The 12485-nt window shown below is 40.6% G+C and overlaps 1 protein-coding gene across 1 annotated transcript in view; it reads left to right on the top strand.

Moving 5' to 3' along the window:
* The window catches only part of PLCB1 (phospholipase C beta 1), a 398958-nt gene that overhangs the window by 306212 nt on the left and 80261 nt on the right, over window positions 1-12485 (top strand). The window contains exons 15-20 of the mRNA XM_081998073.1: window positions 2908-2978; window positions 3579-3675; window positions 7471-7555; window positions 8684-8808; window positions 9826-9980; window positions 11702-11866. Coding sequence (XP_081854199.1) covers window positions 2908-2978; window positions 3579-3675; window positions 7471-7555; window positions 8684-8808; window positions 9826-9980; window positions 11702-11866 — 698 coding nt within the window. The remainder of the gene's footprint in view (window positions 1-2907; window positions 2979-3578; window positions 3676-7470; window positions 7556-8683; window positions 8809-9825; window positions 9981-11701; window positions 11867-12485) is intronic.

The raw sequence follows: 12485 nt of genomic DNA, 5'->3' as shown, positions 1-12485 counted from the left end.
CTTATGTCCTGTGGAAAAAAACAAAAGGTGATTTTTCCCCTATGCAAGATGCTGGTGGCTGCCTGAACGTTATAGAGCTAACAAGCTGCACCAGCAAGTACCATATTTATAATCCATTCTGGCTGTTATTTTAAAGGCATCTGAGAAAGCAGATTACCAAATTCCTCTGAATTTCAAGCAATGCCTTTCATTTTATTAGGCTCTCAGTATCTGTCACGCTCCTGATGCATGGTGAGAATGGGTAACATTTAGCACTCCGCTTCCTCAGCCCTTAGTAATAGGGATTTGGCTTGTCATTCCCAGCTCTCCTCTCCTAATCATCATCTTCCATTCAGTATTACTGTGTTGAACCCCTCTACCCATCACTTGGGATTCAGCCCCCTTTGTCAACTTGTTACATGGCCCAATGAGCACTTTTATGCCTTCCCCACACTGCCCCACTCACTAGGGCACCTCCTTGAAAACATCCTTGAAACTCTCCCATTACTCCACTGAGAAGTTTCCTGTGCCCTTCTGCCTATGAGTGGTTGACAGTACCCGCGTTATAACTTACCTATCGTGGTAGGGAGCAACATCTTTTTATTCCTTGATATTCTTCTGTCTGTGTCTGTCTGTGGGCAGGCTCTTGTCTCGTACTTGGAGGGCAAGCCCTTGGAGCAGGACTTTCTATTTTCACTGTACTTGTGTGCCACATAGCATGGAGAGGTCCTGTCCTGACCTGGGTTTGTAGTTCCATCTAAATGCAAATAATAATCATGCCATTACAGCTAGTTGTCCCTTAGACAAGCTCACGTGTACGTACTGGACTTAACCTGCAGCACAGCTGCATATGGCAGCCCATGTGCATTTATGATACACAGTGTCTGTGCTCTCCTGGGAAGGGATGGGAATGATGGCCTGGGGCTGATCCGACCACCACTGCAGGAGGGTGAGCATGTCCACAGTACAGACATCTCCTCAGTCAGGCGAAGGCTTGCTCTGACTTTGTGTCCCAGCAGTGTAACAGGAAAAGAAGGTTGGGTTTGAGCATAGGGGCATGCTGCTGGGTGAAAGGCAGATGTAGTCATACTTTCTAAAACACTTACTAATTTTTATTCTGTGTTTACAATCCTGTGTATTATTTGTTCTGGTTTTGCTGCCTGGTGCAGAACTTGAAAATGAGATCTGATCTCCTTGGGACTTTTCCTGTTAAATATTTTTAAATAAATTAATGATGTGTTGCATACTTTCGTCCCTGGACACTTGTAGCAAGAGCAAGCTATCATCTACCTGGTATCTCAGCAGTGCAAGCTGGCTGAAATCTGCCCATGTCCCCCATTTTGTGGACTGTGCAAAGTGTTACTTTGCCAGTCTGGTTAAATCAATTGAGACCTTCCCATCCAAAGATTGTCACTGCAAATCGTGTGAGAGCTCGGCTGGCTCTTTGCAATGTGTTGAGGTTCCCTTGAGCCACCCCTTGAGCCTGTTGAGCAATCATGTTATTTTCTTCAATGAAACGTTCAAGAAGAAATGTGTTCATGAATAAAAGCCTGACATTTCAACATCTGCATCTGGAAGGAAACGCAGCCTGGGTAGTCATCATTTGGTTGTGAAAGTCACACTCATTATTTAGATTATATGTGCTCTCCATGTTCAGAAGGGGCCCACTGGGCATGATTCAAGGCCTGCTGGAAGAAAGAGGAGTTTCTTTATTGACTCAGTTGGCTTTGGATTAGACCCTAAATTGAGAGGAGGAACTGAGACTGAATTGCCATTCTCTGGAGAGTTTGGGAATGCTGCACAGTGGTTAGACGTTTGTGCTGCCAAAATAAAATTGCCACTGCTGAAGAAAGCTGAAAGGTTTGTGGGATAAAATCTTTAGGGAGATTTGTCAATCGTATAGGTGTGGATAGGTGACTGCAGTGTAAGTTAAACCTTCTTTACCAGAGTCATCTTAGGATGCAGTGTATACTTTATGACAGCCAAACCCATAGGAGAAGTTACAGAAGAGAAAGATAAGCTTGATATTCCTTAATCTTTTAATTTCTGGTGCAGCCAAATCAAAACGTTTTGGAGGTAAAGGGGGAGGCATAAAGAATAAAGAATCTGTGTCTTGCCCATAGGAATTTGATGAGTACACCACAATTGGGAGCAAGGCATAAACTGTGTTTTATTTGGTCCCATTTACTCCATCAGTACGTTTTCAGGGAAAGGATGAGTCTTATGCATCTTCTTCACATTATTTGATTTGCACTGCCCTCAGCCGGTGCATTTCAGCTATGCCGCCGGAGTCCTAGCAGTAAGGCACACCTTACTGGAACTGACAGCAAGCTATTTCAGTTAGGCGCCTGTGCCTGTTCCTGCCAGCTGCGCTACCTCAGTACATGTACTGTGATACATTCAGAACAGATGGATTTTGCTGAGCAGTCCTTGCTACCACAGCACATGAGAATCTCATCAATTTTAATGCATGGTTTCTTCACCTCGTGCATGCTGTTAGGTGTGCGCTTCCTGGAGAGGGTGAAGGCATTCACTGAAGGTCATGCAGGAATCCTGCAACAGGGAGGGAGTTTGAATTCGCATCTCCCGAACCCCAGGGCTGTGCCGCAAGCATGGGAACACATCTTCAGAGTAGTTGGTGATCCTATAGCCACGCACTGTGCACACTATGCACACCACGACGCTCTTTTCTCAGTGCTGATACCTACCCCATGGTTTTCAAACACCAGCCATTCAGCAGCTGCAAAGAAAGAGCTTTTGTTTGTTTGACCAGTAAGAACTTATCAATGCTGAGGGTGGATTAATCTTTCAAGAAAAGTGTATTTGATTTGTGCTGTGACAAAAAGCACATGTAGAATGGTAGTCTCCTTGCACAACTTTCTCGAATTTACTTCAGACAGTAATTATTTTCTGTTTAAAATTTTTCAGGAGAAGCAGAGATTGAGAGCGATGATGATGATGACTATGATGATGACTGTAAAAAGTCGTCGATGGATGAAGTAAGGATGTAGATAATGTTTTATGGCGATGGGTCGGATCCAGCAGTTGTGGGTTGGCTTGTCTTACTAGGAGTGGGACTACCATCTAGTGGAGAAAGGGAGGCAGAGCACTGTGAAACCACAGTTGTTAATCGGTTTGGAAGCACATCTTTGCTTTGTTTATTTATATTTTCATTTACGGAAGAATAAGAATTAATAGCACCACAGCTGATCTTTTTTAGACAACTGCTTGTGGTGTATTTAGCGTTGTTGGAAGAAAAACTTGATGTTTAAAACTCAGAGCTGTATTTATTATTTATACAACAGTACTGATAAATGTGCTCAGCACTATGCATGTGTAAAGGTAATGCAGTTCCATCCCTAGGAGCCACGTAAAAAGCATGAATACAGCAGCACTTCAATTAAACATTTAAATTTTGTAGCAAATTTTTTTCTTTACTACGTGATGCTCCCTGTGTGAGGCACTGACTTCACTAAGCTGGTGAAAAGATATCAGTGAAAGATACCACTGTTGATAGAAAACTGGGCTTTGGTATTTGTGGCCTCTGATGGCCACCATGGACAGACCGAAACTGCAGCTTTTTCCCTTCTCTGTCCTAGGGTACTGCTGGAAGCGAGGCTATGGCCACAGAAGAGATGTCTAACTTGGTGAACTACATTCAGCCTGTGAAGTTTGAGTCATTTGAAGTATCAAAAAGTAAGTAAGCTAAGCATGAGCAACATCTTCTACTAGAAATTACCTAGCAAGTGTTGGGAAGAAAGTTCTGGAGAAATGCTACTTGGATTCCTCTCAGTTAGATGCAAGCACACAGACAGAAAATGTTCCCTTGGTATCCAGCCATACCATATTTGTTTTGAAACCTGCCTTAGTCTGCATTCATCAACAGTAAACATGCTGTCATTTCAAAAACATTTTTGAAAATGTTGTACTTAGATTGTTTTTGTTGTCCGTGACTGAAGAGTAACTTAGGCAGTTTGAGAAAAGTGGTCATAAATATTCCTTGGGATTGAGCAAGTGCTTTATAGTTTGCCTCTGCTACTTTTATAGAGGATTCAGCGTAAGCAGAGCCTGCCCTTCCCCATATGCAAATTCACTTGTTCCTGCCTCTGTGTATTGTGTAGAAAAGGCTGTAATTTCATCCCCCGCTGGCTTTTACAGAAGATGCCTTGCTAGGAATGCACTCAGTGGCATCCTCAATAAACACTGCAGCATCTTTTCCTTTCTTGGTGCAGAACCCCCTACTGTTTGCCTGCCCTTTTTCACTTTGTTTTGACAGGATGCAATATGCTCTTAGAGCTTTTTAGTTAAAGAAGTATATATCATTTTAATTTATTATGGGTTTGTGAAGGCCTTCACAGAGGACAAGTAATTGGTGCCTAAGTCCATATCTGTATACAAGATTTTGCATTTACTTATTGTGAATAATAAACATATAAGACGTTATCTACCTGTTCATTTGTATGTGGGTATTTATACAGACATACAAACAAGCATTCACAAAATGGTGCAGAGCTATGCTTGTTCCCTGTAGTAGTGTCCCTTTGGACATATCTCATAATCTCCTCTAGTTCTAATGAGAATTACAAGAACACAGCGGGAAGGAGATACTCCTTCTGGAAAGGAAGCCATGTGAATCCTATCAGGACAAGTTGATGCAGCTGTTATAAAATTGTGTAGATTTTTTCTGTTCACATGCCTGTGCCTTTCTGAGTTTTGTCTTTTGTAAAAAGCTGCTGATGTCCAGGTTTTTTATCCTAAGTCTTGATGTGACCTTTGATCAAACATACTGTTCCTGTGAACTCGTAATGTTAAGGAATTAATATTTCTGGTGTTTGTGTCAAAAAAATCATTATGTGGTAAATGTGGCCAGTTCGTTAAAGCAGTGGCCTTACGTGGTTAATGTTGCTGGCTGGTTAAAGCAGGGGGAACTGTAGCTTGACTTGTGGGTTCTGGTCTAAGTCCTGGCCTGGACTCGCTGCTGGACCTTACTAAATTCAGTGGAGATGAGCTGAATAAAGAAGGAGTTAGGTGAGGATTGTTTTTTAATTTGGTGCCTGTCCAGTTGTTGCCCAGATTTTATTTTTGTTCACCTGATTTCATTTCCCTAAGTGTAGAGCTCCATACTTGTCTTTTATACAGTTTCATCATTTCAGTGTTGCAGTGTTTTTCTAATTTAATATTTCCTAAATCAGAATTTGTTTTGATTTGTGATCTTGGCCTCCATGGTGCTAGCAGTACCTCACTGCTTCTGTCATTCACACATTTTAGAAGTGCATTTTCTGGTCTTGCATCCAACTTGTTAACAGAAATTTTGAATAGCACTGGATCTGTAAGAGTCCCCTGATTGCCCTCACTAGATATGTTCCCTCTCTCTGACAGCAAGTAGCTGTAACTGTATTTTTTCAAGTTTTTCAGACCGTTTTTCAACAAGTTGTTTGTCCACTCCTTAGTGACTTCCTCCCAACAAGATAACATGATGTAATGTATCACGAGAGAGAAACGTCTCTCCTGAACAGTGTTTTCTTCAAAGGGCAGGATTCTTAACTGTCTCCAGATACTACAAGGAAATAATTGTTCTTATTTTAATTAGGAGTTTCATTAAGCCCTGGACATTTAGTAACCGAGTCATTTAACAGCTACCACTTCTGGTTTCCTACAGTTGCTCTACTTTAAGATAATGCTGAGAGATACAGTATCCTACTACAAAATACTCTAGCACCTATATTCTAAGTGGAATAAAACCACTATATATGTGTGTTGCTAGTGCTATCCCATTAGTAAGGGCGAAGGATGGAATAAGAATAATTTCAGTGCCCTAAGAAGCTGAGCTGGAGGTAAGCTGGCTGGAACAGAGGCTGGAGAAAGAGAGGATATTGCTTGTTGGAAAGGAAGAGGAGTGGTAGGAGAGCAGCCTCTAGGGAATGGCAGGAATCTTTTGTCATTAGGAGATAACAGCTATGAATCATGGCAGTAGCATGATGGTTGCTAATTAGAAATAGAGACCACAATAAAGTCTGAGTCCCAGCTCTCCTAGAGGGAAAGAATCACTTTTGGAACACCACAGTCATCCTGTGACTTTTCAACATACACTGAGAATAGTTTGTAGTTCACAGGCTGGCAGCACATTTTCCTCTCACATTGGCCCGAACAGTCTAGCTCCTCACTCCTTTGGATCCACTGCTTCCTTTTTGGCTTCCTATAAGGAAAGCGCCCACCTGTTTCTGTCCTGCTTCTCTCTGCAAGACAACTGCTTTTGTTCAGTTTTATCCCCCTCCTGCGGCTTCACAGTTTGACTTCAAGGAGCTGGCCAGGCTGGCCTCCTGGCCATCCCTGGATTAGTGTAGCACAACTACTTCTAAAACCGGATGAGGGCAAGCCTCTTCTCTGCCTTATTGTTTGCTTTCAATAAAGTGGTGAGGATAGGGAGTTCGTATTTCAACACAGGCACTGTTTAGCTCATGTTTAAAGACAGCAGTGCTGAGATATCTAATGGATATGACCTCCCAACACTGTGGCCCCTTCTAGGCAATCTACACAGCTGATTGCGATGAAATGGGAAGCTGTTATTTTACAGGAATCCTTTCCTTCTGTACAAAAGTGTAAAGGAAAAAAATACTGAAGCTGGAGTATTGAGTCTTGACTTAGGCTCTCTGCTACAGCATGTCACATGGGTATGTTGAAAGGCTGTGTACACATCAGGCAAAGGTGAGTAATAAATGATACGCAAATTAATGTTTAGTTCTATCGAGTTATAAGCTTAGGAGAAGCTTTTCACCACTGTCAGGTCAGAAAGTTTGACCAAATTAAAGGGGTTATAGGAGCTCCATATTAGTTCAGGGTTAGGTCTGAAGACCTGCTGGGGCACAGGAGTGTGCTTGATTAGATAGCAATGTTTCCATGACTGTTTGAGACAGATGTGACCTTACCCTGACATACTGAAGATAACGAGAACCGCTGTAGGCACAGCTAGCGCACTGCTTAGTTTAATCTGATACAGACATTAGTTATTACAGCTTCAGATTGGCTCAAAGCCCTTGCATTTGCTTGTAAAGACAAGACAGAAATCCAGCAGGGCCTTCTGCATTCCCTACAAAAGCTGCCATATTGCTTCTGCGTCTCACCTGTAAACTCTGGGCTTTACCTGTCAAATATATCAACATGGTATTTTGCAAGCAAACATGAGAGACTTCTACCTGTGCACTGACTGTTGCCTGCAGTTGGTACAGTAGCAATCTCAGGCAGTACCAACACCCTTCAGTTAGGCAGTGCTAATGTGAGTTCAGATGGAGCTCTTCAGTACGTTCAGAGTGAGCTTGCTGCTGTAAGCAAATGATTGTGTATGTAAATTCTTTGAGATTAAGGTGAAATGAGCTGGTGAACAGTAGATGGGATAAGGGCACTGAGTCTAAAGCAGTTGTTTGCAGCTCATATATCACGTATGATTTCATTCTCTAATGTGTCAGTGTTTTTCTCTCCCCTTTAAACTTCCAGAACGCAACAAAAGTTTTGAAATGTCTTCCTTTGTGGAAACCAAAGGGCTTGAGCAACTCACAAAGTCTCCCGTGGAATTCGTGGAGTATCCTTGACTTTCAGAAAGCTGTTTTCTTAGCCTTTCTGTGTCTGAGATCTGTTATAGGGCTTTATTGAAATTTGCAGACAGGAGCTGGGGAAATAGGAAACCCAAATGAAATTTGTAGATTTGACTGTCTTGCTAGATGAATTAATTGGCTTGAGTTCTGATGAGCTAATTTTAAAGCTCGCATGAGTCCTTGTGCTGTGGACTAGGACTAAAGGGAATAGGCATAAACTACATATTGAAGACCTGATACTTTGTATTCTTATTGTTAAATTTATCATCCTATATGAGGTGGTATGAGTTACGGTGAGCGAATTGTCAAAATGTGGCTGACTTGATTTTTTGCAGTCATACGAGAAAGGTTGCTTTCCCAACATACCTCTAGTTCTAAGAGCACTGAGCTGTTTTAGTGCCACGCAATTCTTTTTTTTTCTTTTTTTTTTTCTTTTTTTCTCCTTTTTTTTAGGGTTTTTTTAATAACTTTTAAAGAAAAGCTAAGGAGCATGCTGGTTAGACCCTTTGATGTTTCTCAATATCTCTCATTGTGGCTGCAGTAAAGAATGAATGGTCAAGATAAAATAGTGCCTTAAAGAAGATTAATGGAAAGCTATTTCCACAGATAACCTGCAGCATGTTCTCATCTCTGAGATTTGTAGAGTCAACTATAGGAAGTGCACGTTCATCATTTCTGTCTGTATGTAGAGGCCAATTCTAATGCACATTCCAGAACAGCACTTACTTTCTAACTGAGCACCTCTCTCCCCACCAGAGGAAGATTCGCTGTTTACAGCTATTTGGCCTCTATAAATGCAATCTTAGGAAATCCCAAATTAGTAACCATAATGATAAATGGAATTTTATGAATGCTATCTTTTTAATGCATATGCCTGTGCTATTTCCTTGCTTATTCCGAGTACTCTGTACAGGAACAAACAGCACCTTTAATTACCCCGTATTTATCATATCTCCGACAAAATTATGGATGTCTGAAAGTGTTAAAGTTGCAGAAATCCATTAGGAAACCCACTGCTGTTCTGTAAAGATTACCTGCATTTAAATGTTGCAATTGCACCTCTCTGCAAAGTGATTTCTGTCACACGTACTGTATCTTAACTACTCACCATTTAGATACAACAAAATGCAGCTAAGTCGAATTTACCCAAAGGGAACACGTGTAGATTCTTCAAACTACATGCCACAAGTCTTCTGGAATGCCGGCTGCCAAATGGTTGCTCTTAACTTCCAGACTGTAGGTAAGTTATGCTGGTCTCTGGATTTTGTAAGCTTTCCACTTCTCTGATACAGTTTCTGATTTGTAGGTAGGAAAGGCTTTATGCATCAAAAGATGTCTAGTGATTGAATGATACCACAGAGCTGTTAATTAACATTTGTAACACAGTTTCAGTGGTTTTGGTTTTTTAAACTGGAAATATTCATAATTACCATGCCGCAGCTAATACAATACACATGCATAATGTCCTCCAGATTGTCATCATTTATAAGTGGTTACCACTGAGCAACATTTGAGATCTGGCAGGGATTTTTTTCCTGTGTCTTCCAAAATCTCAGTATATCAAGACATAAGGGACTTAGCAAATTCCACTTGAAAAGTGAGTGTTTAAAAAACAGACATTTGGCCTCCTAGATGCACAAGTCACTTTTGAAATAAGATGTGTTGTCTTCCAAGGCTATGTTGGTTCTGAGACATACAAATATTTCCAGCTACTGGATCCCAGGACATATCCTGGCCATGTCCTGCCTCTGGGCACATGGTGCCATAGTATCATTTCCTTTTTCCTTTCCAGTTGTGCCCATATACACACTGCCTTTCCATGGAAAGCAAAACCCCACACAGGCTGGGAGTCCACAGAGTAATAAAAACCTCTTTGGGCCACTTTCAACCAAGTACCGGGCACCCAGTGTCTGATGTTAGGAAGGGGTTAGAAACATAAGTACTCTGATGGGTCAGGTACAACAGTACAATCAGTCCAACACTGAGGGACTCAAAACATGTCAAGGCTTCTTTTAAAATTTGAAAATGTTATCTATTGAGTAATCTCTGAAAGATGTCTTACAGATGTCTTGGTCTTGTCAAAAGAATCCAAGAGGGTGGCTGCAATCACATCTGAAGCCTCTAAAGCAACAATGTGCCATAAATAGTTGTTTACATTGCAGTCAGTTTGAAATTACAATAAATAGTATTATTTTATTGCTTTTTAAAATTGTTATCTATCTAGAATGTAATTCTTACCAATATTTCTAATGCCTAGATTTGTCTATGCAAATAAACATGGGAATGTACGAGTACAATGGCAAAAGCGGATACAGGTTAAAGCCAGAGTTCATGAGAAGACCAGACAAACACTTTGATCCGTTTACTGAAAGTATAGTGGATGGAATTGTAGCTAACACCTTGTCTGTGAAGGTATGTACGCAGCTGGTAAAACTGCTCTTGTGACAGCGTTAAGAGCATAGATATATTTCTGTTGTGCAGTGGCCTGGCAAATGACCATACTAAGTCAAGAAAATAAAATGCATTTCATTTCATGGAGTGACATTTAATTTTTAAATTGCAGAGGATCTTCTGCCTCACATTTCATATTGTAGTATAAATAAATGTATTTTTATTGTATGTATTCTTTTCCCTAGAAGTAATTGGGAAGTGAATGGACTTAAGAGTAGTTTGGCTGTGTTTTTAGTAACAAAGAGATGAATTTAAACCATGCTGTTATGGAGTGGTAGGTTGCACCGGAATAGCTAGAACAGTACACTGTTTAGTATAAATAAATTTTCTGGTTCCCTATAAGTTCTGGCAGGACTATGGAACCATAAATGTTAGCTGAAATTCATTGCCAGCTTGCTTTTCTTCGTTCCTTTTTAAGGACCTCTAATGAAGTTCAAGGACCTTCAGGAATCTGCAAATTGAAAACTACTTGTATGAATGTTTAGAAGGGTAGATTGCACTAGCTATGACAGGATCACAAATTTATACTTGGTATATCTCTAGTTATAAAAACATAAACTTCCTGAAATCCTGTTTTTCCTTTACTGGACTTGTCCATTAGAACAGTGTCCCTATTATAGAATCCACCTGCAAAATATCCTCCTGTTTTCACTGAGAGAAAACAAGTATTTCCTCTCAGGCTCCAGACACAAGCATAGCAGAGCAGTGCTGGGAGGGGTACGAGTAAAGTAATAATCTGATGACATGCATGGTAAAAAATGACTGTGTGGGAATGACCTTTTGTGGTGACCTGTAATCATGGAAGCTTTCAGTTCCTTCTGTGGGTTTAGAGGCAATTTCTTCTGCAATTTTAGTAAATGGAGGTGGAAGTCATTCAATAGGTATTAGGAGATGCACAGCATTTTTAACAGGAATGAGCATCCAGGAGGCAGGAGACAGCTGTCAGAAGTCAGCCACTTCTGCCTGCTTGGTGAAAACTCTACTGGATGTAATGTCATTGCCCATACAAGATAACAGCTGAGAATGGATTAAGATTTGCTTTAGGAAGCCTGAATTTATTAAGGTATAGTGACACTGCTACTTATTCCTGTCTCTTCAATTTTCTGAAGTAATTGCAGACATTTCCTTAACTTTTTAAAGCTGAGTTGTGTTTCCTGTTAAAAATAAGAACTAGAAAAGACCAGTTATATTATAGTTGTCTTGTTTTCCTAGTGAAACTCCTCACTCTGTGTGAAGAGCCTTTATTAGAATACCAACTTTTTAGCTTGTTTTCTTCTCGCAGCTCTTTTCTTCCAGCATTTTTTGAACCTGTTGTTGAAACTGGGTAGAAATGAGAGTTCTCAAAGATACTATGTTGTGGAAATAGGCATCCAGACTGAGGAAAGAGATCCAAATGAGTATTCCTGCTGCTGGAAGGGCAGCAGCATGATCTCAACCACATTATCACTCATAGGGGAATTCAGGACCACAGGGTCACAGGAAATCAGGCCTGATAAGTTGTTTTTCTGTGTCTGCAATATTAAACAGTGGGTTTTTGTTTATTGTGGTTTTGTTTTGGTTTTTGTTTTATTTTAAATGCATACTATCTGATCATTAATGCGAATTATCCATCTGCATTTCAGCCACTCATTTCCTAATCTACCAAAGCTGTCTCTAGTGATCCTCCTTTGTTTTGGTTTTAGATAATTTCAGGTCAGTTTCTTTCTGATAAAAAAGTCGGTACTTATGTAGAAGTTGACATGTTTGGCCTGCCTGTGGATACAAGAAGAAAAGCTTTGAAGACCAAGACCTCTCAAGGCAATGCAGTTAATCCTGTCTGGGAAGAAGAAACCATAGTTTTTAAGAAGGTCGGTGTAACACTTCCTTCCCAAACGTGCATTATGCTTATTTTATCGCTGTCCAGTAGAGTAATTCTGTGGATTAGTGAAACTTTGCATTTGTTCAAAGATAAAGAGTTGTTTCTTGAACTGTTTATAGTTAACCACTTTTGGTGTAATGTTGCTACTGTAGTCAAGCCAGCTCCTACTAAAAGAAATGAGTTTAAAGTCACCTTGATTCTTCACTGACACAGCTGGAAACACAGACGTGTTGATAGACTCATCTGCATGGCACGATGCAGTGCCATGCTATGAACGAGCAAGCACAAATCCCAGAATCAGTTTAGCTGAAGTACCATTTTGCTTTGGCTGAGCAGTCCTGCTGAAAAGCAGATCCTGTTAACCTGCAGGCAAGACAATGTGGTTACAGGTATAACAATCTCGCTATCCAAGCTAGCACATTCAAAGCAATCTGTTATCTCTGCTTTGCACTAGATTGTGCTGTATAGATACAACCTAGGTGATGAAACCACATAAATCCCAACCACTTGAAATGAGACATAGACTCCTAAGTTACTCATGCAATTTGAACAATACTACTCAAACTCAATTCTCTAAACTTTTGAGGGAGCAGAAAATACTGAGAATG

This window comes from Phaethon aethereus (assembly GCF_964289735.1).
Source record: "Phaethon aethereus genome assembly, chromosome: 3".
In the NCBI taxonomy this organism is placed as follows: domain Eukaryota; kingdom Metazoa; phylum Chordata; class Aves; order Phaethontiformes; family Phaethontidae; genus Phaethon; species Phaethon aethereus.
The sequence above is the reverse complement of the archived record's forward strand: the minus strand, read 5'-3'. Positions and strand labels throughout refer to the sequence as shown.